At 38.7% G+C, this 27,167-nt stretch overlaps 1 protein-coding gene across 2 annotated transcripts in view; it reads right to left on the bottom strand.

The window, feature by feature from the left end:
• Positions 1–18,982, bottom strand: part of PRIM2 (DNA primase subunit 2) — a 132,664-nt gene extending 113,682 nt beyond the window's left edge. For both annotated transcript variants that reach the window (XM_076335444.1, XM_076335445.1), the window contains exons 1-5: positions 18,952–18,982; positions 18,553–18,726; positions 17,806–17,909; positions 17,359–17,438; positions 11,072–11,192 (exon numbers count right to left, since the gene is read on the bottom strand). In XM_076335444.1, the coding sequence (XP_076191559.1) occupies positions 11,072–11,192; positions 17,359–17,438; positions 17,806–17,909; positions 18,553–18,709 (462 nt within the window). In that variant the 5' untranslated portion in view covers positions 18,710–18,726; positions 18,952–18,982. The remainder of the gene's footprint in view (positions 1–11,071; positions 11,193–17,358; positions 17,439–17,805; positions 17,910–18,552; positions 18,727–18,951) is intronic.
• Between the last annotated feature and the right edge of the window lie 8,185 nt (positions 18,983–27,167).

Below are 27,167 nucleotides of genomic sequence, written 5' to 3'. Positions count from 1 at the left end.
TAAAAGCTATCTTCTAAGGGTCCATTTAAATTTCTGCAGATAATCAGCATCTGTTTCTAATCAAACTGAGATGATTACCAAATTAAAACTTTTAATTAGCATTTTGCATAATTTACAAACTGTTGTTCATTATGTTTATGAAGGTGAAACGGGACATCCCCAGTAGCTATATATTCTTCAATCACATTTATTACTTAATTCCACAATTTTATAGAACATCACCAACACCATATGTGCAAACAAATACATGCAACTCGAATTACTGCAGCAAAATGCTAGTTTTCTCCATGACTAATAACAAAGTCATGCTTATAGTTCAAGGTAAATAAAAGACCTCTCCCCATCCATCCTGTCAGTCCACAAAAAAATGGCAAGTGCGTGTTCTCCTCTCCTGCCATCTGACACATCTCCCTCTTAGATTTACGAGATGTACTTACATTCTCCTGTGAATCGAGCTTTATTAAAAATCTCTATATGAGAATGCTATAATTAATTTTAAGCCTAAACATTTTAATCAAACCTCACCCCATCTACACATCCCTCACAATGTTAACTCACCAGAATACTCAGGTTGCTTTGCAATCAGCCCAATTATTTTATGATGCTGCTTGGCAAAAGACATTACTTCACCATTCCTTTGCAAACAGACCTGCCAGTTGGCCTACCAAATCCTCAGACTGCCATACAACAGCCTGAAGAGTACTACCTACTAGTTGAACTGGATTCCCACACTGCTAATAGTTCTGAGGAAAGAGGTCTCCCCAGGATTTTCTTCCCCTAATACCTAACTACAGGAGGTAGCCATAAACCTAGGGATCAATGGGCTTTTTTTCTTTATCTGGGACAAAAAAAACAGTCAATTCTGCAACAAAGCAGCCACTTGGTTTCATTTAAATTAAATCAATCTTCTGAAACGTGAATGATTAAACTGAGAAATTTATTATTTCCTTTGAAATGAAATACTTTAGGATGAGAGTAGCCAGTTACATTTTTTAAAGTGCTAATGGTATACATGTTTCACTGTCTTATTTGTGTAGATGAGGCACTTAGGGACATGGTTTAGTGGGCATGGTGGTGTTGGGTTGACGGTTGGACTCGATCTTAGAGGTCTTTTCCAACCTTAGTGATTCTATTATGATTCTATGATTTAAACAAACTACCATTTTAAAAAAAACCTACTCCTAAGCCTTTCCACATACAGTTTTGTTTCTATCATGACTTTAAGCGTCGAGTGACTAAGTGACAGAATACGTATTTTTAGCTTAACTTTGGCAATAAGGCACAATTTCCCACTTAGACATACATCACTTCTAACCTTTGCTGTCACCTGTAAGAGAAGCATCATTGGTTTTCAAGCAAAGGGACAAATGTAAGATTCAAGTAGCAGGAAACTAAGATAAATTCAGAACCATTTCCTTCACAAATGCAAACTGCAGCCTAATTGGACAGAGTTACTGGTTTAGCTTGGCATACGTTTCCACACAGTAAAATTAGGCTCTAGACAGTTTCCACTTTTAACCATTTTTCCCCATCCCGTTTGGGAAAGGAAGAAATATTATTTAATGCTTCTGAAATGCAAAGCCATAAACCCAATCAGAAGAACATTTTGGTTTATACACCTGGGACCAAAATGGATAATTACGGTCATGGCCTTTTAGTGGTTAGACACGATACTGAGTATTTTCTTTCATCTATATCTGTCCTTATTAAGGACACAAACTAGTCACATTCTCATTAATCCAAATCTGATTTTAGGATTTTCTGTACCCAATAAAGGCAATCATAAAACATTTTTTCAAGAAGCTAAACTACAAATATTTATACAACTGCCCCACTACTGAGATAAATGCTTTTGAAGAAAGCATAATAGTGATATCAGAAAGTCTCTCATAGGAGTGCTCTGATCATAAAAATGGAAATTAAAGAAGTTTAATTTCTACTGCTTAAAGCTGCTAAAAAAGTACTTCAACTGCAACATCAAAGAAAAGCTACTGTGGAAAAAAAAATTAACTCCACTAACGCATTTTGCTCTTTCCTTTTATTTTGCAGTTCTTATTCCTTCCTCTCAAACGCTGGCAGATGCACTATAGAGCATTAGCTCCCCCAACTGACTATTCCCATCTACTGTTCCTTCCCCATTACTATGATCCAAAACATTTTCTTAAAATAATGTGCTTTATAACAGCACTAAAAAAAAAATAAAATGGTTAATTTTGCAACAACTGGCAGCTACCCAAAAATAAGGCATCTAACCTAGAAGTTATAAACAAAGTCATAACATTTTTTAAATTTCAAGAGGCTTTTCAGAGGTGAAGAAGTTCTAAGATAATTTAAACAGGATCTTTTATGCTCTGTGGAAAGGAAACAGCAACACAGAAAGATGCATTCAAGAAGAAATATACTACACTTTGAAGTTTATTTCTTCTGCACGCTGCAGAAAGATAACACAGAACAGAAGCATTGCAAGGAATCTAAATTAAATTATACATCATCCTTATACCACAGATAAAGATATGATAATAACTATTAATTTTCGTTTCTTGTAGAAGCAACAAAGAGGAAATATGTATTTCAAGGAATGAACAGTCTGAAGATAAGATGAAGGAAGGGTCACAGGAAATCAGAACAGTCAAGATGATGACTGAACATCACTGAAAAATAAATTTAGGATAAAACTTTACATTCTATTCCACTCCACATTCCAGCATATCAAGTTAAATTCCTGGAAAGGTACAGCAACAAATCAAAGCATCTGATAGCACTTAGGAAAAAAACACAGGAGACATGTAACAGCCCACGTGGATCTGTCAAAAAACAAATTGTGTTAAGCCAATCTCACTGCCTTTATGACAGTGCAACAGACCTCAGGGACAGGGAAAAAAGCAGGTGTCATACTGTGTGAAAAGCCCTTAAAGTCACTCTCATAAGACACTTTCATGAACAGTTCCACTGAATCTCCTATAACCTGGGTGCAAAACCAATTGGAAAAGCCATGCATGGAAGAATTTAACTCAAGAATAGAAGGATGTATTAAGCCAAGTTCCACGATTATTTAATTTTAAACTAAAATTGTATAATTTAATTACTAGCTTGTACATTAAAATAGGAGCAGATTATATATGTAAATGCCATGAGGCTGAGGAGACTGCAAGGGCTCTGGAGAAAGGGATCAGACAAGAGCATCTGGTCTAAAACTGAAGGCTGTATTTCAGCAGAGACATCGCAAGGTTCTACATCTGAGTCAGTTCTGTACAAACAGGAAGAGCTGACTAACAGCGCGCTGAGAAAAGCAGTTGTGAGACCTCTCCATCTCCAGCTTGGGAGTCGCTATATCATGCTATTGGGGGGGGGGGGGAATGCAAAGAATACATTAATTTAATCTCCAAGTCATCTTAGAATTGGTAATGGTTCAGCTGGAATATTCTGACCAGCTGACACTGCACTTAAAAAAAAAGATGTTGCCCCACTAAAAAATGGCAAAGGACACCCACAGAAATGACAAACCACCACACACAAAGAAAGGCTAAAAGAAGAAACAGCAAGAAAGCATAATTAGAGTCATCTTATATGTAGAAGGAAAATACAAAGAGGAAGAAAAAAAAAAAGAAACCTTTCTCAATTAGTGGATAGAACAAGATGAAATAGACTTACATTACTGGAAGGTAGAGTTAGGTTTGCCATTAGGAAAAAAAAGTTATAAGGAAAGTAAAGCAGCAGAATGATGACCACCACTGTGAGACATGAATGCACAGGTGCTGGGGACTTTGCAAGCAAAGCTGTGAAGTTTTCATGTACAAGGCAAATGAAACAACTGTCATCTTCAAAGTGCTATTGAAAGAGTCAAAGACAAAAAGAGAAGAAATACATAGCATTTTGAAAGCAACCACAGAACATTTTGGTCCACATGAACAGAAGAGACACCCTTAAACAGTCCGCAGAGAGAGACAAAGTCTGACTGGTTAAGATGAACAAGCTTTGTGGCAAGTTTTCACAAGAACCAAGTGGAAAGGAACCAGAAGTTCACTATCTCTTCCCAATCAACACAAGATGTATCACCGACCTACAGAGACCTTCAGCTGCAGATGCTGAAAGCACAGTTCTTTCACATGTTGTCTAAGAACAAGTGGTAGGTCTTGGACAATTAAAATTATGCAAGGCAAAGCAGACAAAAGGCTGAAACTCAGATTGAGGGCTTCAAAGGAGATACTTCTGACAGTGCCAAGAAGTCAATGGTGTTCTAAGGAAAAGTACAGCTTTGCTACACTAAACATAAGCTAGGAGAACACCCAAAAGAGAAAGTGGGAAAGACAAAACTAATTGAAAACAAAGAGCTAGTAGCAAAAAAGTATTTTTAACTATCAGGTAAGGGTTGAGACCATAGTAACAGCGTTACCACACATCCATGAAAAAGAAGAAAATTTGAACAACTGAATGCTATTGCCCTCACCACAGAAACAGAACGGATAAGTTAAAAGAAAATAATCAAAATATCCACAGCCATACACAATGAGAGAAGAGAAGCATGACTGAGCAGACTAGAAAGTAGTTTCAGTAGAAGGACCTGAAGTTGAAGTTAGGATAAAGAAAAAGCAAGTATTATAACTGCTATGTACAGTTAATTTAGTGATGAAGTACTGAATACAATATTGGTAGGAGAGCTTATTACTTGAAGACAGACAGTGAATTGTTAAATTTTCTTCAAAATTTAAATCCCGTCAAAAGAAAGATTATGAACAGCTCAAGCGCATTATCAGTTTCACTGAAGCAGACTACAGCATGGAAGAATCTCCCAGAATTTAAGAGCAAAATTAGGCATTGCTTCTGCTGAAATTTGTACACAGGAAGTAGGAGTGCAAGATGCTCAGAAGGATAAGTTACAGAGGGTTACTTTGTGATAGGAGGAGGACTAGACTGATTTGAGAAACAGGAGAGAATAGCAAAATGAGTATGGCAGACCTATTCCAGGAATTAGAAGTTAACAGTCCCAGAATATGTGGCAGTTGTCTAAAAATGAATTAGATAAGTGACAGTTCCTATATGAAAAGTTTTATGAAAAGGCAATGAAGAGGAAAGTTCTGTTCATTGTCATTTTAGGGAACAGAAGGATTGAGCAACAGCTGAGGAAAAAGTCAAATTCATGGAAAGAAGGAAGTGTTAATAATTACAGAAATTAACATGCAAGTTAAATTCACAAGGAATGAAAAGAAAGATAATTTAGACTTCTGCTAGTAGAGTTTCCTTTTAAGGAAACATTACTCCAAATACTAATTTACAGTAACTGGCATGTAAATTGCCAATCCAGCAGACTCCACTTCTAACTATTGAGCAAAGCTAAGATACCAGTATGACTAGGTAACTTTTGACCCAATTTCTCCTTTAATGCTATAAAGCCCAAGTTGGCATGTATTAGAAGAAAAAAAAAGTGTAAATAAAACTCTAAAAAGAATACTCTCATTGCTTTTCCAAAATATCTTAAAACAGCTGCTGAAAGAAGCAGAATACATTAGAGGTGCCTATTTATATTTCAGAAGCATGCAAACATCCAGCCTAAGATCTAGGAGTTACTGTGCAATATGACATACACAGACACAGCCTTGAAGAGCAAGAAAAAGATAAGCAGCATACGAAGTGAAGGAAAGAATAATTTACTCCATTTTTATGGCTTCAGGTTATCATCATCATCATCATGATTAATTACTTCCCCAGTGTTAGGTCCTGTAAGACCAAATACATGAAAAATAGGAAGCTCAACACTTTAATTCAGAAATTTCTAGTAACACCAATGACTCAGATATCTTGCAGTTTTCCTCAAACTTACAGATGCTTTTCAGTAACAACTTATGGCAGTTGCCATAAATATTCTGATTATGTCAAAAAGGCTATCAGAATGTCAAATCGATAAACTAGGATTTATCTCACCTATGAAGGTCTAAAAGCACTATTATAACAGAAAAGTGTAAGTATGGTCATTTCTTGAGGGCTTCTGATATGGGCATGCGTAACCAGCTACAAGAAAAAAGGGAAAAGGACTAGTGAAAAGGTTGGGGTAGGAACAGGGGGACGAGTGAGCGGGTGCATACGTAGCAGGACATGTGGAAAACCACAGAGACAACCAATCTCACTGATAAAGTTACATGACAAAACGAGGCTTGGGCATGATGTCACCTGATTCCAAACAGGTCTTGTATCACAATCTGGCAGAAATAAAATCAGGCACTCCTAACTTAAACAAAGGAAAACATCAGAGGCCCACAGCTTGTGGCAAGAAAGAAAAATTACTTTCTAGTTAAAGCCCAAGTGTCACTTACCTGTAAAACCGTTTACTTTATATAATTCCTTCATATACTGAAGAACTTAATTAAGATTAAAATATTTTCTTCAATGACTATAATATTTAAAATATTCACTATATTTCCCTTTAAATATCTTAAAAATCTATATTAGTGGCTTTTACTGCCAGAAACTGTCAGGCATCATTGCTGTAATTACTCATTTATAGTAAGATTTTAATGCTTTAATCTCCTAAATTAATGTAAATCTCAACTGCACACCTGTGTTTTCATATTCTCTTTGATGGGCTCTGTCACCTTAAATGTCAGCATTTACTTCTGAGTGCTGCTTAAGGATTACCTTTGCTCACTATGTGACTGACTTCACACATAGACTATTTAATGTGCCTTGAGAGCTGCAAATTACATGCCATACATAAAAAGCTTCGGTATTTATCTGGAAGATGACAGCACTGTCCCTTAAAAAGCTTTTTTCTTTCTTTTTTTTTTTAAAGTACATAAAGTATAGAACAGACTGAAAACATTCCAAAATACCTTCAGAACCATTCCATGATTCTCCTGTTACTGTGATAGAAAACCATTCACCACATCAGGGGAAAATACTCTTGAAGTATAGATTAAAACTAAGCAAGCTCTAGAAACCGGGAACAGATTAGTAAGTATTTCTTGTTCACTAAAAGGAAAGAGACAATTATACAGCAGAATCTTCTTCTCATATTGAATGCCCCATATTAAAGTGTCAAGAAAGGCAACATAGCACTCCTTTCAGGACAAGGAAACATCAAAAGCAGGAAACTCTGACATCTGAACGTATTCAAAGATTGATAAACCACATAACGCTAAAATAACAGTAACTTATATGACCAGGTGAAAAAGGAGTGAGTCATGGATCCATGTGTGGTGGTTTTTTTAAAAAAGTAAGCTTAGTTTTGAGGCAAGAGTATTTCTGTCAAACAGTAAGACATGCATTAACCAGTCTTCCAGTCTCTTCTCCCTTAAACAGTTCCCCAAAATTTGGTGGACACTTGACAGCAAGCCTTCTAGGAAGCATTACACAAAAAGTCAAGACGATAAGATTACAGAATGAGGTCCAGAAATTAAAGTGTCAAATAAGGATAAAAATAAGCTTTACTGAACAAGAGAACTGCAGAATTACTGAACAGAAAGTTTAGCAAATGTTCCTTTAAGTCCAATTGAGTCCAACACTCATTACACCACACAGAATGCTTTAACCAAAAGGAATAAAGAAAATGGTTTCACTCCTGACCCGAATTGTGGCCAAAAATCAAAAGCTGAAGCGAGTTATCGTCGGAGATGTTGAATACATCCTCTCAGAAGTTGAGACCATTGAGTTTTTCAAACTGAGAAGTAACAAGAGTAAAATTCCAAATTATCCTCATCAGTCTCAATTCTTGGGCACAACCTCAGCCCTTGCCACCAGTGACCTGACAATCTTTTCTTATCCAACCTAACATACCCATGCTTCCAGAAAAGGAAAACACCACTGCCATTTATGTAACTTTTTTCCCTTCTACCATTTACAAGTAACTGGAAGAATATCAGTTGTCAAAGGCTCCAGTAGGGTCTCAATCTCAATAACAGTCGAACATCTACATCGGAGTTTAAAATAAAAAAGTGTAAATAATTTAAAATGTACAGAAGTTGCAACAAAGGAACAAAATGAGGCTGTCATTTCACACTATGGTACAGTTACAATTAACAGCTCACCACCACCAAAAAAAAAAAAAAAACCACCAAACCAGAAAGAGTGAGAATGAAGTCCATCATTCCCACTCCCCCACTATTATTCTTGCTTTCCTTCTACCCTCTACCTTTCTTGACATTTTATTCAATACCCCATGCTCTACCTCTTGCCCACGCTGGCATAAATTGGTAGGATAATATAAACACTAGTATTTCAGAGCAGTGTAAAATTTTGAGCACCTAACCAATGTTCCAGCATGCTGAGCAGCACCAGTCCAGGCATCTTGCACACTTGCCAGGAAACAGATTGGCCAAAGCTATTTCCTACAAGTGATTAAAATGCAATCTACCCATTAGTAGTTCAAAAAAGTGTCTCAAATGTAAACCCAAAGCCAACTTACTTTTTTTTTTTTTTTCAGAAAGCCCAGGTTCCAGAGGCTTCTCAAAGAAATACTAAAGATGGACTACCTCAATGCAGTGACAGCTTTGTAAAAACATTTCAAGGAAGAACTTACTTAAGCTTCACATTTCCATAATTTATACTAAATGTAGAGAAGCTCGTTTTCACAAACACTGTAAAAATTTTGAGTGATCATAATCCTACGCATATACAAACACAAATTCATTCTACTGAAGTCATCATCTTTAGTCTGAATACTTTGAACAGTTTATAGCCTCCTTTTTACAAGTAAAGGGCATCTTTATAATCCGGTACAGCTCCCCAGAGCAAATATTTACTTATTTTAACAAACCCCTTCCCATGTATTTTGCTCCATTAGCAACATAAATGTCAGTCACAGGACGTAAGAAATCCTATTATAAAAGTGAAAACATTCCTTTTCATTACATTTCATTTCCATTTTTATTTTCAGAAAGTTCTTGTTCTTTAATAAAAATTCTCTTTAATCATAAGATCAGAACTGCTATAATTTCAAATTTTTCACAGCTGACTGTCATATAAAAAAATTCAAAGAGTCTGATATTTTTTCTTCTAGTTGTTAACAATTTCATTCTTTCCAAAAAGTTGCTAAATAAGATCTTTGGCGCTACAGTCTTCACAGAAGATCTTAAGAGCTGCTTAAATATTACCCCTGAGTGGGACTGAAGACTTCTTGATTCTATAAAGCAATAATACTCAATCTATAATTCACAAAACCTCAGGAATTAGTCTGCAAAACATTATAAGAATACACGTCTCGCTTTCCCATGCATGTAAGCAAACATGAAAAGGAGAGAAGTGACAGTTATTGAATTCTCAGTGTTTAGCTTCACTTTGTTGTTGCTGTAAATGAAGACAACTGTGACAAAACTGTACAAGACGATCCACTTATTCCCCCTTTCTCCACAAAAAAGTTGACCGGTTCTTTTATTAAATACTGAGAATCACTTCTTACAGTGGTTCTTAGAATTGTTAACTGGAGAGATAGCTATGCTAGACTACACCAAGTTCTGAACTTCAGCAGCTCTGGCCTACCTCAGACTGCAATTCTGAAATGCAGAACCATTAACTAGAAAATGCAAGGCACCTGTCTTCTCTTTAAAGAAATTTATCTAACTTCTTTAGGATATCTTAAGCAATTAAAATCCAATTCGAGAATTCCAATCAGTTTACCAATATAGAAACCGGATTGTAGTATCAGAACTTATTTCCTTTTCCTGGAGACCATTCCCTTTTCTAACAGGCAGAACACAAAGTTTTATTTCCATCTTGTTTTATGCACAGTAAGGCATGAAAACATTGTAACTTCTAACAGAGAAGTATGAGTAGCACAGTTCATCTTCATTTCCCTTTTAAAGCCTTTACAAATACAACATTGAGAAAAAGAATACTGCTTTTACAGTGGCCTTATTTTTCAGTGGCCCCTACATAGCACCATAGAGTTTAGAACTATTTCAGATACGTATGGAATTACTTAGTAATATTCAAATATTTTATACAGGAAAGTGCAAGGAGGGATCAGTTTTGCTTAAATTCCCACCAGAACTGGAAGGGAGAAAAACAGTAGAAGCAGGGAAGCAGATTTTCAATGAAATGATGCTTTGTTGCCTCAATAGGCGTAAGTAATACCTTCTTAATCATTTTGACATATTGAAGGCACATTCCATAGCACAGAACCAAGGCATGCTCCCAGCTATTTCCAGCAACCTGTAAACATTAATTTATTCTCACAAGCCTGAATGCTGAAACGGTGACAGGACAATATGAGACCGGGGAATAAGCAGTGGAAATACAGCTCCACAAACACACCATTAGCTGAAATGTCTGTTGAACCAAAGAATGACATTTCCAATAGTCTCTCAAAGACCCAGGAAAGCCCATGTGTTACTGTTTAGCTAGACAAATTCATTCTCAACACTGCACAAGTCATCTTTCATCATCAACATGCACTGGTGCCAGATCTTTCAATCCAGCAACATATAATGCATAAGTCAGTCACATATTTTAGAATATTTAAGTTCTTCTAATTAAGCAGTGTTTTAAGAGAAAGTGTTTTTCAGTAGAGTGATGATAGTACATTAATTTTTATTAATTTAAGTTTACTTCGAGAGCTACAGGCAAAACTAGAGCTTTCTAACAAAATAGTTCATAGCTGCAATGCAAAATCTTACTGAAATCATTAATGCAGAAACTGCAATAGACATTTTCCTTTAATCCACTCAGACAAATGAAGCAGTATATAACAGCAGGAACTCTTGTAATATCCCTAAAGCACCTCAAAAGCAACAGTTGTTTGTCTACACAGATTTGGTATTTTTAAGGTTTCACATAAGGGGGTAAAGAACTAGAACTACATTGTTTGTTAACTTGCTTTTGTAATTACTCATTTTTCAGTTAAGTGTTGGTTGACTGAAGCAGACTGAACTTCTCTTGTTGCAGCACAAAATTACATCACTTAATCCTCATTTCTGTGGCATGACTGTTCTCCAAGTTCAAAAGTTCTGTGTGGTGGTTTTTTAAAGCCACAAGGGCACTTCTTATTTTTTAAACAGAAGTACTAAAACTATCTTCATGAGAACTTTAAAAAAAACATCAGGTACATGCTATATAACACAAATCCAGAAAGTAACATACTTACAGCTTCAAAAGATAAGTTAACGTGTTCCAGGAATTTCTGCCTTAAATTGTCAGTCACTTCATTGAAGCGATATCGCAAGAGATCCATTTCTTGTTGAAGAAACCAACGCCTGAGATCCTCACTGCAAAGAAATGATAAAAAAACCATAATACGTTTTCTGATTACACGTTCCCTCTTTCTTTATAAACTAGATGTCAAACCTAGTGAACACAGCATTTAATGTAGTGCTGACTTTGGCATGGGACACACAAACTGAGGAGCTTGGAAGAGAAGGTAGGAAGCCTTCAGGAAGGAGCACTCAATCAGAAAAGACTTTTGAAGAGACAATACACAAAGAAGCATAACTGCAGATGTTTTGGAAGAACAGAGGTAGTCAATCTCAACACTAAAAATTGCTCTGTAGGTATCAAAGCTGTTACTCTCTTTTAAATAGTACTCACCATTTCTTACTTATTTTAGATAAGAATAACCAACCGCAGCTAACATTCTCCTTCGGTATTTAAAGGACAGCTTTTTTTCTTCAACATGGCACAATATTTCTTCATTGTACAACTAATGTCACAATTAATTTGATGAGGCAAATACATTATGAAGCCCACTTCTTTTAATTCTCACTTTTGGGGTATCTCCGGCTGAAGGAACACGCATGCATCTCAGATACTGTAACAACAGTGCTCTATGCTAGGCAAAAAATAGCCTGGAAGCAGGCAGAAGGAAAATATATGACAATGAACCTGAGTGAGGAACACAAATAGAACATCTAACACTTGACAAAAGAGCAAAAGGGGTTTAGCAACTGCAGGTGAGCAAGTAGGAGAATAAACAAGAACACAGGGACAGGAGTCAGTAGAAAGCATGAAAGAAAAACAACACTGAAGCCAGTCTTTAAGTACTCTAAGTACTCATATTACTCTTTGCATACTGGATTGCTAACATCCCAGCACTCAGATTCCCAGGCATCAACACGTTACTCAAAGCTATAGCAAGAAGGTACCAGAATATTAGTAACAAAAGCCACCCTGTACGTACAAGCACAGAATGCAGATGATACTGCATCTCACTATTACAGGGCATTCTTTTAAACTGTCCTCCGAGAGCTACGCTGTGGGCTACTGTCATGACAATTCACAGAGCACAGAAATACTGCAGTCTTACATGTTCTCCTTACAATATTTAAGCAACTTTTCCTAGAGGGGACCAGTGAATTGTTTGTGTCTCTGTGGACAAAACCTCTGCTTGAAATATGGCTTGGAGAAAAGTAATTATTATTCAAATTATAATTCCAGGTGGAAAGGCTCTGTTAAGGTGCTTTGTAAAGTATAACCCTGTAGAAGCTTCAGTGCTTGGGATGTATTAATAATCTGTGCTACTTAAAATGGAAGTTAATGCCTTTATGACTGATCTTCTGCAGTTCTTCTATGATCATCTTGGACAGTAACAAAAACCTAGGACATGACAATTTTACTCTTTTCCTAATTCACCAGCTTTACACTGCATTTGTTTTCCTAAGGAAAAAAAAAAAAAATTCAGCATATATAGTTACTTTGGAGGCCAGCCAGTCTCTTTTTCTTCCTTTCCTTCAGAAGAGTAGATCAAAATTTGTAATCCCACCTACCCACTTAAGTTACCAAAACAAGAAAATATTAGTTATCTCTAATATAATACCCACACCTACCTGGATTCTTCCTACAGTTGACAAACTAGCTGATGAGCTGGCTTACGTTACTGTATATGTCCAGCATATACTTTAAAACTGACTTTCCTGGGAACATCATCATTAGGGCATTATTTATGTTCATTTTTTCCTTATGTCTTTGGAAAATTTTACATCATTTCTAAACCCAAATCACATCTTATAGTCACTATTAACATTCAAAAAAAATTGTACATTCTCATTCCAGACACATATTAGTAATAATACTTATTATCAAAACCACAAGCTTAACTGAAAAGCAATGTCACTGTCATTAGATAACTAACCAAGCTGCTGCTGAAGATGAGACAGTTGCAGGTAGTTGAAGCGTATGCGTTAGGAACATCTCCTCTTTTTTTGCCACTTAACTTTTTTGTGTGCAGAATACTCAACAGTTTAAATCAGAGCAGTAGATTCCCAACTAGAAAAATAATACGAAAGAACAGGCTCTTTCATATCAGGGAAGAGCACTCAGGGGAGGGGAGGGGGGGCAGAGGGGGGCCGGGGGGGAAATCCTCTTCACCCTCCAAGGAATGGTAGGAAAGACCGGCATCAGCATTATTTGTTGTGAAGCATCAACATAGAAGTACTTTAGAAAGACATGAAAATGCTCCTAAATCTGGAGCTAGTAGCTCACATTCCACAATTATATATGAGAGTTCAGTTACCAACAACTTAATGTTAACTTGTGAAAAGCCTGGGCGTGAGCCAGAGCTCTATTTTACTAGGAAACCAACACCAGAAGATTCCTCAGAGTTTAAGTTTAAAAAGGTAGACAGCAAGGGGAACATGGGTACAGAAAGCACACAAAAGTAAATGCTAGTCAATGTAAGAGGCAGCAATTTCAGCACACAAGTCTAATTTATCATCTAGAAAAAAAAAATGGCAGGAAGTAAAGAAAAGGCCTTGCTAAGTTTGATAAAGAACTTATGTCTTTGTTATGTGCCATAGGGGGGAAAAAAAAAAAGGCAGCACAAAAGTATGTTTGAAAGTTTCCTGAATAGGAGAGAGAGTTTCGCTGTCAAAGCGGAAGCAAGATTTATTTTGTCCATCTTAAGTAAATAAAGTGAAGATTATGTTCCTGTGACTTTCAAGATTCTTCATAGCTAATCTGAAAAAGTGAAGAGAAATGCAACAGACAGAAGCACAAATGCGTGGTCATGGCCAACATGCAAGCAAAATTCTCTTTAGAGCTGTGTTTGCCATGAAAGTGAATAAAACAAAATTATTCTATTTCCTGGTCTTGACAGATATAAGTGACATTACAAGAGGTGTGAAAGAAGGGTATGGATGAGACTGGCCACTCAAGACTGTACATACTGTATCTTAGCAACATTATATGAGAATAAGCTTTAAAGTCTTGGATTTCAGAAGGCACAAGGACAGTCAAGAGATGATGACTACGTTACAAATTTAACTGACAAGAATGGTGGAGCCGGCCACTTCAGATCATGTAAAAACCAAACGAAAACAATCCAATTTATAAGTGAGGACTGATGCAAACTAGAAAAAAAAGCTGATGTAAACTCGTACCCCTGGGTGGCACTGTTGGCCAACTAGAAAGTTAAAAAGGTGGTGTCACAGGAAAACAAGCCTGTAAACACAACGGCCTGGCAGGCCACAGGGAACTGAATTCAAGCTAGTTTGCAGTTATGTTTATTTAAGTATGCTTTTTTAAACACTCCTACCTTAATAGCTTTCATCAGTTAACCTAATGATTTGTGCCAAGCTTATTTTTCTGACCTAGTATGATAAAAACTTAGAGAACAGTATATTCTATTTGCCTCTCAATTTTATCTTTTGGGAAACATGTCAATTTTAGAGCATAGAAATATCTCATCCCTAAAATAGCTGCTTTCCAAGAAAGAATAAAGAATGCTGGGTATAGGGTCACCTCACAGTGCTTAAGATGCTATTTCCCATTTTATGAGTAATCACTAAGTCCACCTTTTCAAAGAAAAAAAAAAAAGCTACTTTAAGTAGAAACTGACTATCAAGCTGCTTTATTGAAACACTGCATCCCACCTGTACATAAACAGGAACACAAAAATACATTTGCAGGTAGTTTAAAGAGTGCCCTGGAGCCCCATCCAACACCGTTCCTCCCTAAGAAGGGGCCTTTCCCCCTAGACTACAAAGCCAGGCTCTTTCCTGCTGATTCTGTGGCCCAAAATGGCTTGTATTCATTTATGCACAGTGGTTCACCTTCAACAAGCTTCCCACCTCTGCCCTGCTATAGTCTAATTCTTAAGACACCTCGCTGAAACACAGGGTTTGAAACATCTCCCATTTATTTCCTAAACAAGCACTGCAGCCAAATAAGCTCTCATACAAAAGACAAGGATCTTCTTTTAAAAAGATAGCTTGCAGAGAAAAAGAAAGCAGTCCAATTATCTGCATCTATCATTAATTCCAGGAGATTCCAGAGCCATTATAGAGATGCAGGGCCCAGGGCAGGGGTGGGGGGAGATATCACATCAGTGATGATGTTTAGCCAAGTCCCTGCTTGGTTATTTCTGACTGAGGCAGCCTTTCACTCAGCATGCTGGCCACTGTTATTCACATATGCCTTCCTCCCTTCTCAGCGCAGTGGACAAAGCTTAGTGAATTCCACTCCTGAATCAAATACCTAACCTTCAGCCTTTTGCTACATGGCGTGTACTGCCTTCTGTGAATCTGACCTAAACTCATTTTTCCTGAAGCCACACACCAACCAAAAATAGATGCCTCTTGAATTCCAGATCAGATTCTTGCCACCAGACAATTCTACCTTCCAGAACAGCAGAACTTTCTTCAAGTGTGTCACTACCAACACCCTCAAAGTGTCCCATCTCCCACAGAAAAGCAATGATCCCATCTAAATAATACTAAATGCTTAAAGTAAAGTTTTACAAGAGAGGATAATGGAAACCACACTGACTATTCAAAATGCCACTAGCTGCATAATAAGAAACATTAAGTTTTCAGGGGCTTTTTAGTCCCAGGCTGCTTAAGGATACTACCTTTTAAGGGGTTTTGGTAGAAACTTACAATATAGGTAAAGCAAGATATTTTCTTGTAAAAATCAGTAGGACCGGTATGACTAAGGGAGTTTATAAAAATATGTGCAACAAACATAGCACTAGAAAGAAACCAATATTACATTTGTTATTCATAATCGCAACTAATACATGTAGAATAGAGAAGGGTAGTAGGAATTTCAGTTGTAATTCTGTTATTCAACTTGCTCCCTTCTTTCAGGATTTTAAACTATACTATCAGAGTCACTGCAGTGAAGGCTGCTATTGACCTTCACAATCACAACTTGTTCTTCACTGTACATGCATCACATATCTAGCTGGCTCATCAATCACATACATCAACAAACTGTCTTCAGCACAGCCCAGATGTCTTTTGAAAGGGCAACATGATGGGATGTGAATAATCCAGATGATTTCAGGGTGTTTAAAGTCACCCAGGGCCTGTCATGGTGAGGTTTCCTCCATCTGGAGGCTTTTGAGGCCTCTGCTACTCCGATCAGATGATCTGTAGCAGGCACCTGTCGTGTTGTTAGCCACCTTGGTCTCTTCTCCAACACTTGCCCCAAAACTCTCAACTGTCTCATGACCCATTCCAAGGAAAAGCCCCATCCATTCCAGTTCCATATCTTGGCTTAGAGCACAATCCCTTCTACTCATCTTCCCAGTCTGTTTTTGCTTACGAATCCGTATCCATCCATAGCAGCACTTCAGTCATGTCAGCTATCATGGTATCATAATATGTGTTCTACCACACTCACGAAATTTAAAGAAACTATATCACAACTTAAAGTGCAATTGAATTAACAATTCAAAACAGTACACACTTCATATTTGCCAGTTTTAATTCCAAGAAAAGGACTGCAATGGCAAGGAGTCAGAAGTTCACCCTGATGCATAACAAAGCTACTAACAGACATAAAGCACTGACAACCTGTATAATTTCATCCAAAAAACTACAGCTGAAGCAAAAGGAATGTACTTGACAGGACCAACTTTGTGCTTGAGATCTCACACGACAAAAAAATTGCAGTGTAACCATCCATGGCAATGAATTTGGAAGAAAAGCAGAATCAGTAGATGAAACCTCAAACTCAGATGGTATTTTTTGTTTGCCAGAAACAAGGCTCTCTTTTTAGACAATAATATAAAGCCTATTTACATAGTCAGGTCTTTGGTCAGTAATGAACAGTTCAAGCATATGCAGCAGTTAATTTAAATTAAATTATCAATCACTGCCAATGCCTGACAAAGACTTAATACTGGTGTGCTTTAATCTCAAAAAAAGATGTCAAAAGGAAGAAACTCAGATCAGCATTCTGTGCGTAAAACCCAAAAGTTTATACTTTTTTTTCTAATTATTACAAAATCTGGATATTAATTTTAATCCCAAGGATCCCTTTTCATCACAGCTGAAATCAGGTTCCTAGCAAAAAAACCCTCTAAATAGAGAGCCTACCTCTCTATTTAGTAGCCACACAACTCTAAAGTATCTGTAATGTCTATAATAAGGAAATGTAGTACCTGTATACATTTAAAATTAATCATGAGTATAGCATAATCCAGAAAGTACTTACGACTGACAGTAAGCAAGGCGTAGTATGAAATGAGAGATATGGTCTTTTCTTCTTGCTTCATAATCATCCTCAGCCAAAGCCTACAGAACATATTATTATTATTATTTCCGAGAAATAATCTCTCGCAGCATCCTCAGCCAAAGCCTACAGAACATATTATTTCAGAGAAATAATCTCTCCCAGATTAAAAATCCACAATTAATTTATCATTGCTGTTCAACGGTGTATCAATACTCATCTTTAAGACAATAAATGCAAGACTACTAAAGAAGGGGGTTGCCCTAAAGAAAGAAACCTAGACTCTCAAAGAAAAACTATATCTCTGACAAAATGACAGAACTTAAGTTTTAGGAATAGTATTTTATCACCTCTACTTTTATTCAGAATTCTTGAATGGTGTAAAGAAAATAAAGTGCAAGAGAGTTCCCTTTTTTGATTTTTACTTACTTTGTAGGGAAACTTAAGTTTCCGGAGCTCAAACTCCAGCTTAGTTTTGTATGAATCACTATTTCTTACATAGCTCACACCAAGGTTTTCAACTACTTTGAGCACTGGGGAAAAAAAAGAAAAACTCCGTGTTAGAGACAACATATTGAAAAGAAATCTTACTGTATCACGTCTTGGGTAATACACAAACTGGGGTAAGGCCACAGGAATTGCTTTTAGTGGTATGGGCAGCAAAGGGGTAAGAAATATGGAGGATGAGATGTGGCCCACAAGTCCCGAACAGTTAGCCCAACTCTGGGATCCACACAGTCAACAAGGAAAGGGAGACAGCTAACTCTGATGGATCAGTCTCAGAACATTGGTTTCCACTGTAATGACGAAAACCTTGGATTCAGTGGTTTTCAGTAGTTTAGGGGAACTCCTGCCCCCAGCTACAATGATCACTGTACTGAGAGACATCAAATATGTCACAACACCTAGAAAGTGAAACATAAAAACCACCAGTGTAAACCAAAACGATACAGTCCTGACTGCTAGACACCAAACGCTCGTTGTGAAATCAGTCACAGCTCTCTGAAATACCTAAAGCAACACGTTTTCCTTTAAAGGGGGTTCATTTCAGCACGAGCAGGCAGCCAGTTCATATTAATAACCGGCAAAGAGAGCACCTAAGCCCGCAAAATACATAGAGCCATGACAGGAAGAATCAAAAGCTTCCAGGCGGGGACGGCCGGGGACGCTACTCACGCTTCAGGCGGTCGATGGCAAAGCTCTCAAACTCCACCAGGGAGATGTTTTCCGTGGGGGGCTCCAGGTAGAACTGCAGGCTGTGAGGGTACAGGTCCCGCCGGTCCCCCGCCAGCCACGCCTGCTTCAGCCGCCCTCGGCCGCTGGAGAACTCCATCTCCCCCGCCGGCGGGCCTGGGGGCGACACGGGCGCTCAACCACGAGGAAGGCAGCACCGGGGGGGAAGGGGGGGGGCGGGGGGGAGAGGAGGGGGAAGGCCGCCGCCGGCCCTCGGAGCGGACGGGGTCCGCCCGCCACCGAGCCGCCTCGGGGCCGCCTCCGGCCCCCTCCCGGAGAGGCCAACCCCCTGGTTCCCATGGCAACTACCCCCGCCCGCCGCGGTAACGCAGAAGCCCCCACCTGCTGCCGCGCACCGGCCAAGCGCCCCGGCTTCCCGCGCACGGCCAGCCCCGCCCACTTCCGCCGCGCCTCACGCTCAGCCGCGCTTACCCGGGCCACGCCTCCCGCGCGGCCATTGGCGGGCAACCGCGAAGCGGGCGGAGTCCCAAGGAAAGGTGCCCGCAGCCAGCATGGCGGCCCCTGCTGCGGGCCGGCGGGTGGGTTGCCGCCGCCTCTCCGACCCCGGAGGGAGCTCTGTGGGGCCTGGACCATCGTACCCAGATACCTAAACTGATTAAACGGGTCCTTTGGCCTGTTTTTTCTGGCAGCGCGTGATACGCTGTAACTAACTTTATATCAGTTTGTCATTTTCATCACTGAAGACGTTTAAAAATACTTGCCACCAAATGAAACAAATACCTTTCCTCTTTTTTCCCCCTAGCCTTTGATTTAATGGGAGGCTAATGGATGGCTGCGGGTGTCTGGGGTGGCGGTCGCTCCCACCGCCTGCCTGCCCGCGTTCGTGTTTCCAGGTTCACAATACTCCGTATTGAATGTCAGTGCAGTAAAATGGTTCCCCGGGGGCCGAAGCGGAGTCGCGAGCCGGCCCCCACAGCAGGAGAGCCGTGCCGGGCCAAGTCCGTCAGTAGCACCAGGCCGCAGCCGGCATCAGGTGGCCCGCCATTGCGGAGGGCCTGGCCGCACAACTGTGGTGCATAAACCCCGTGTGGCCGAGGCACCCGCGACGCTGTCCCCGAAGGGTCTACGCGAGGTGTCCTCCCATGGCACCCAACGGTTCCCGTGCCCTTCTTGCCAACATGGTGGAAGGTGGCAGCGATTCTCGGCCTCTCTGTTTTACCACAACATGGGACTTGATGCAGTTGATTAATTTTTTTACCGATTCCTGAGGCACAACTGTTGTCTTTGCCAATTTTACAACTGAATTTAATTTCTCCAGAATATACAATTTCCCTGTTTTCTCTAATGCTTTGTTAGCCTGCTACCCTACCAAAGTCAGTGAAATGAAAGCACCTCGAAACCCCATTCTTGCTCTCCCCTTCCTCCATTATTTTCAAGAGCTTGAGGATCTTCCTTATCTCTTCCTATTCTCTATGAAACTGGGCTGAATCTGTTAACTATCTTCATCATGATATTCTACAGTCCTGATACTAAACTGTAATTTATTTTATTATTTTTTCGTTCAGCAAAATTGCCTGTCCTCAAGATTGGCACAAGTACTGTTTTTCATCAGTCACCTACTGTTGTCCCCTGTTCACGTTAGCAACAGCAATATCATCTGAATCTTACGCAATTCCAGTACCCAAAACTGAGGATCACAATATCATGAAGTTTCATGATGCTGATAAACTGGTTTGAAAGTGAAATATTCAGCACAGTATTCAAACACCGAGGAACTTCCTTTTAATTCCATGATCCCATAAACTCTGCACCGTTCTACAGTTGTATAATTTTGTCATTTTACCAAGATAACTGCAGGATTTGCCATTTTTGCCACTGTGTTGACCGTTTTGCTGCAGTTTAGGTTATGTTCTGTTTTGTGTCCCTGCCTCAAAACGCCACTTATTTGCTAATTTTCCCCAAGCAGAAAAGTTGGTTGATGATCTTGCAACAAATTCAGAGTCTAAAGGGATGGAAAATCAAAGTTGACATGCAGTTTATATGCACAAAGTGAGGAAAATCAGTAGCTTAGGCTGGCACGCTGTTTTTAAGAACAGTAAAGCGATCATGGACCAGGACACATACTAGTCTCATGTTCACCTAAAACATTGCCAAGTAACCTAACTGCAGTCTTAACAAACACTGCCACTGGAAGCCGGCCTAAAACTGCAGCCTACCCCCGTAGTAGCAGATTAAACACGGTGCTGAGTTCAACTGACATTGGATAACGCACTCCAATTACCTTTCAAAACAAGGTGGCCACATCCAAATTGCCTACGAAGAATAGTCCTATGTTCATGCTAGTTCTCAAACCATGAAGTGTGCCCTTTGGTCTGGGCCAAACCTCTGCCAAGGGACCATTTGTACAGTTTAACAGGACAGAAAATCAAGTTTCACTCTCCAGGGCTGCTCTGTAGTTTTCCAGGATAAAAACATTCTATCACTATCTTTTTATATATTTATATTTTAAAGAATTTATTTAACCCAAAGCAACTTTATATCTTTATATACATATAAAGCAACTTTAACCCAAAGCAACTTTTTTTTGAATAGCAAGTGCTCATCCCTGCAGTTTTCTTCCCTTCTCCACCTGGCTGCTACACGAGTTGCTCAGGAGTAGGAGCGAATCCACCAAAATGCACCTAGTAGTTGCAAGAAGGCAGAGTTTTGCCTTTGGCTGACCAGTGTGTTAATATCCAAGAGATCTTACTGAGACTGGCAGCGCACCGTCCAGGGCAGGTCAAGGAGTAAGGTAAGAGCTCGCACATTTGCTTTGAGTGCTGTACCCGGCCTGGACCGGAGGGGGAGAAGTGCGACAATGCTGAGGAGCACTCCGCAGAACCAGCCATGTTTTTCATTTTAATTTCATTTCAATTAATGTTTTAGGGTTTGGCACATCAGCGTTACCACACTTTTGGAAACCATGGTATGCAGTTTGCTGTCCATCACCATCTCTTCTATTGAACTGTGTCCTGCTGATTTTTTACAGGTCAGCAGTTATGTCTACATCTGCATTGTTTTTTCCCCCCCTACTAGTTTCTTTTCCTCTAATGCTGAGTAATGATCCCCAAATTGTCTGAAATTAGGTGAAGACCTAACCTATTTCTTTTTTTTTTTATTTCAATTAACCATTAACACTAACATTATTGCAAAAAGTCATATCGTTACTTCAGCAGAAATTAAGAAGCAAAACTAACATCTATATTACTAGACTCGGATAAATCTTACAATGCAAAACCTTACGAGGGGTTTGTCAGCCCTTTCACACAAAAATCCTTTTCTTGGGAAAAGAAAACAGACAAAGAATTGAAAAGATATCATCTTGGTGGAAAACTCCCGAAACCACAATTCAAACAATTTCATAACCCAAACTTTCTTACTAATGTATTTATTGAAACCTATAGACAGTTTCAATAGTATTTTGCTTACTTTTTTCCCATGTATATTTTCTTCACTTCCACAGTAACATTACCAGTAGGGACTGATTTTTTAAGTAATTTTTTAACAGAATCATTGATGTTGCAACAACCCACCTCACAAATGTTTTGCATCAACATCCATATGGTCAGCTGTCAAACTGTCCCCATCATTCCATCCAAACACAGTCCAATCCATCATACTCCAACCTGTTCTGCTACCTAATTAACAAAAACCAAATTCCTTATTTGCATTAAATATATCATTGCACAGTTTCTACTCCCACTTTTGTTATACTAACTAGCAGAGTGCCCGATGCTAATCCGTCGCAGCCCAGTTCTTCTCTGCTTGCATGACTACCAGTGCTAACAGGAGGGTAAACATGGTGATGCCAATATCTTGTCTCTCTTTCAAGCCGCCCTGTTCATCCATCATGTCTGGGATGTTTGGATCTCTATGGATGGCAGGGATTAGCACAAAATGTCCCTTCTCTGCTTCCAGCTCCCTTTCAGCTCTTATTGTTAATTTACCCACAATCTTATTTACTACATGCATCATCAGTCTGATTGAATTCTCGTGTAACTCAGTCTTTATAGATATTGTCTTCGTAACTTGCTTTCTTGATGTTTTCACCTCTTAAAATATTATTCTTGAAATTTTTTTTAACTTTTGTTTATTCAAAATACTTATTATAGATTTTTCGATCATTTAACTCAATTCCTTTACTGATCTGGCTTTTTCAGAAGTCTTGACAGGTTTACATTTTTCTTGTAGTGTATTTGTGTCATTGCTAGCCCAACTTCTCTTTGTATGTCTGTTTTGCAGTTCTCTGCACCATGCTTTTTATTACTTCTTTAAATATTTGCCATCCAGGTTATACCAAGATTTTTTTTCTGACCATGAAGCACAGATACCTCTGTACTTACTATAAATAGCAGGGTAAATGTTCTGAGCTGTCCTTTAAATTACTGCAGGCTCCAAAGTGAGTAAAGCATGAATCATGCACTGAAAAGAGGTTCAGGGGGTTATTTTAGTCAAATATGCTCTCAGTCTCTCAGTGTTAATTTATTTAAGTGGGAAGTGACGATGGTCACATCCCTTATGACACTCTAAGCCACTCAGGCTCCACTCATACAGGGCTTTCAGATCCTGGATTTATTCCCCAAGTCCCCTGTCCAAAACTCTAGTACACAGGCGGGGGAAATCTAGATACATCTTCACAATCTTCTTAAATTTATCCTGACAGGTAGGTCTATCATACACCTCTGCCTCTCACTGCATGCATCTTCTTCAGTATGTTTAGGCTGCTGTAGCAAATATGCTCACTGCATCCTTGTTCTGTTATATATCATATTTTCGATCCCTTAGCATCGTTTTTCAGGCTACATATTTCAGGCTACATATCAAGGAAGGATCTGCCCTTTCCTTGTGCTAGGCTTCTCCAAAAGGATGCCACTCTCGTACTCCATTACAAGATGTTCCATGTGCTTTAAATAATTTTGCCTGCCTTGCTGGGGCTTGGGGGCTTTTTTGACCTGTTTAATTTTCTCTTGTTAATCTTCCTCTGATTACTTTTGAACATTTGATCAATGTTAGAGAGAGGGGTTGAAGCATCAAAGATGAGAAGTACTCGCAAATTTGAGAAATTAAAGCGTGGGTAAAGGAGAGAGATCCAAATTTCTACCATGGGAAACAAAAGTGGAACTCAGCCTCTTTTGTGCGTGGAGTGGCAGCAACCAGCCAGTTAACACAAACATCCTGGCTGATCAGCGTAAATACAGCTTGAGCTCAGCCACTGCACCATCATCTCCAAACAGATAGGGGAAGATTCGAACTATCGAGCATCAGGACTAAGAAAGTAGTATTCGTTTGTAGAGTTCATGTATTCTGCTGCACAAGGATCTCCTTCTTCTTCTTTTTCCTAGTCTAATATCTATCTTTACCATATTTAAATTGTGAGCTTCTGAAACACACAAAGAAGTTTTTCAGTCTGTGTATCTGTATAGATACTGATGGTTTCTTTTCTTGGAAATTATTACCACTAAACTAATTTACAAGAAGAAAATACATTTGTTATATATAACATTTAAGATTTGCTGCATTTCTAATACTCTTTTGAGATTAATCAAATTTCTACCTGTATAGCAGTAAAGAATACAATCCTTTCTTATCAGGTAATCTGTAGGTAATTGAAAGATTTCTTTAACCTCAAAAGTATTCCTATCCAACATAAAAACTAGTCATAGCTATGTATCTAGGATTTTTATCTTTTTTTTTAATCATATGAAGAATTAATTGTCAGGATTCAGAATAATGCAAAAAAGGTTTAAAATATTTTTTCATAAGGAGAATTTCTTATTGTCTGAAAATTCCAAAATACGATTCTGTCTCCATTCAAAGAAACCCACTGCAGTTTAAGGATTTTCTTCACCCTTTTTGGTGTTTATTTAGGGCTATTAAATAATACAGGCTTGGCCAGGCAGATTTCCCATTTTAAGCCTATGACATGATCGTGAAAAAATGTCCTGTTCAGTACTGACACACACTGAGTTTTCAAATACCCAGTCGCTGTGTAAAACAGTCTGCAAAATTCCAACCTAAACGTAAGTGGCCAGCTGCCTTCCAATTGCTAATAAATCTCTGTGTTAGACTTACCCAGAGCACTTTCACCATTACAAGTGAAATCCCCCCCAAAATAAACACTAAGGGGGGGTCCGGTCTGCCTAATCTAGCCATAAACCTGCACCTACCTTTTAAGCTCTTCTTTTAAAGGGAATAGTTTCCCGTGGAATACTTGGAAAGAGGTAGGTATCCTGCTGTCCTCCAAAAGGACATCCAGCCTGCCTAAATTGAGGTGCCTGGGTACCTGATTTGTTTTCCATTTGTTTACCTCAAGTTTGTTTTGGGGTTGGGTTTTTTTGGTTTTCGGGGTTCGGGTTTTGTGGGGTTTTTATCAAAAGTAGGTGATGCACAGGAGTGAAAACTTAACCATTTTTGCAAGTTAGGGGAAAAGAGTCTCCCTTGTATGTAATACTAGGTCCTGTTCCCCATTATGAATTAATACCAGCATAAGGAGTTAGAGGTAACTCCTACATCCTTATGCAAGCAAAATTCCAAATTAATTGGAAGTTGCCTAAGCAAGACATACAAGATCAAGACGATTAACATACTAGCTAATTCTTGAGCCACTTTCTACTGGAAACTAAATATATTACTTTGTCTTAGTTCTTAGCATTTTGTCTTTATATTACTTTTGTCTTGTTCTAGCATTTTCTTTGGCTAAGGCTTTGTGGAAATTGCAGTAAAGAAGCAACACCGACTAGTTTATTAAAAAGTAACGGTGAAAAGTTCAAATAAAGGTTCCTTTCTGCATTAAGTCCTGTCTAAAAGAGCATTGGTTTTACTGGAAGCAGAATGTAGCCTCAGAATGTAAAACCCCAACCCCATCCTCCAGCACTGTGGACATCAGTTCCTACTGTAATGCTCCTTAAAATTCAGGGCTTGCTGACAAAACAGTTGATTTATTTTCAGACTACAGAGCTAGAATAACTGTTGGCATCAGTATCTTGGCAATTTTTCTTCAGATTATCTACATGAGTATGTAGAAATCTGATACACACATTATTGTTTGGAAAACTCCATGGTACCTTTGCATAACAAATTTCAGAAGCCAAGACTCATCCTAGTGAGTTTAAAATAACCGTTAAAATTGCCTACAGTATAGCCACATTAAGTAGAAGACATTACTATGTTTAGACTTTCAAGTAGGAAACCAAGTATATCAGTTACACAGCTATTATTCACATACTGCTTTCAAAACCACAAGGTTATTAGATATATTGAAGACCTAACATTTTTATAACAAATCTGGTAACAGTTAAATGGCAAGGGTGGATCACAATGAATCTAAATGAATCCAGCTGGTATACCTTACTGACATAGTTTAGGTGGTATTGATGCATTGCAAAAAAAAGCAGTAGCATTTTTTTCTAGCATATAGTGTCCCAAACGCTTTCAAAAGTGACTGTGTTCTCTTTATACATATTTAGCTTTTATGGACCCATTGCTTACGTGGGTATCTGCATGGTATTACACACTTCAGTGCCTGCAGTTTTGCCTTCTCAATGAACTGTATACAGTTAAATATGGGTACAAATGATGCCAGATATGTAATTACATATTGAGGTTGAGTACATGTGGAGCTGTTGAGTGCTTCGCTGATTTATGATGAATATGATGATCTCTGCATTAACTTGATACTCCATGCTAGTGCAAGAAAGTTATTCCAAGGTCTTCTAGTCCAGACTTTAGGCAAAAGTGGACTTTGAAAGTAGAACAAAGCAAAGATTGGTCAGGCAGGTACAACGGTTACAACAGCAGTCAAAACAGCTAAAAATCACTGTTAGTGTTTCTCTTTGCTCTTCTTGCTGTTCTCTGGCAGCCTGAATACTCTCTGGATTCCTCCTTCTCTCGACTGCATAGTACAGAGTGCACACACTCGTCCGCCTTCACCTTGCAAGAAAAGCTACCAAGTAATGGGCACCTAGAGGCGAATTCTAGAGGGCAGAGAAATAAAACAAAATGAGCGTAGTTTAGCTGCAGCAAAATGATCAACTGCGCATCAGAAATACTGAATTTTCCATTTCAGAGAGCCAGCCAAGTCTTGTTTTAGAATAACAGAAAATTCACATATGTTAGAGCTGCTGTAGTTTACAATCAACTACTCTTTCAGAGATTTTTTCAACAGTTCTGAAGACTGGAAGTCTCAAGGCAACACAGGACATTTTTTTCTGCTAAGTCCACAGCTGAGGGGTCACACAGGACAAAGAGCTCTCAGAGTGGTTTAGTTTGCATGCTTTAGTTTGAACTGTTTGTTGTATTCCGACAAATTTGTTGGATATTTTATTGATTAAGAAAAGTTTCTGTCTTTTCTTTGTTCCCTGTACTGGCTCTCTGTGGAACACAAAGTCTTTCTCTTACTCTTGAGGACAAATTTCCATGGCCAAAGGATCACCTAAGATTAAGGTCAATAAGTATTTTCCTCAGGAATAAAGCATCTTTCTAACAAGGTAAAAAATGCTAAGGTCTTGGGAGGCAGTTTTCCATGCTTTCACTTCAAGTGCAAGAATTTCTTTGCCTTC

Source organism: Aptenodytes patagonicus, chromosome 3 (assembly GCF_965638725.1).
Source record: "Aptenodytes patagonicus chromosome 3, bAptPat1.pri.cur, whole genome shotgun sequence".
In the NCBI taxonomy this organism is placed as follows: domain Eukaryota; kingdom Metazoa; phylum Chordata; class Aves; order Sphenisciformes; family Spheniscidae; genus Aptenodytes; species Aptenodytes patagonicus.
The sequence above is the reverse complement of the archived record's forward strand: the minus strand, read 5'-3'. Positions and strand labels throughout refer to the sequence as shown.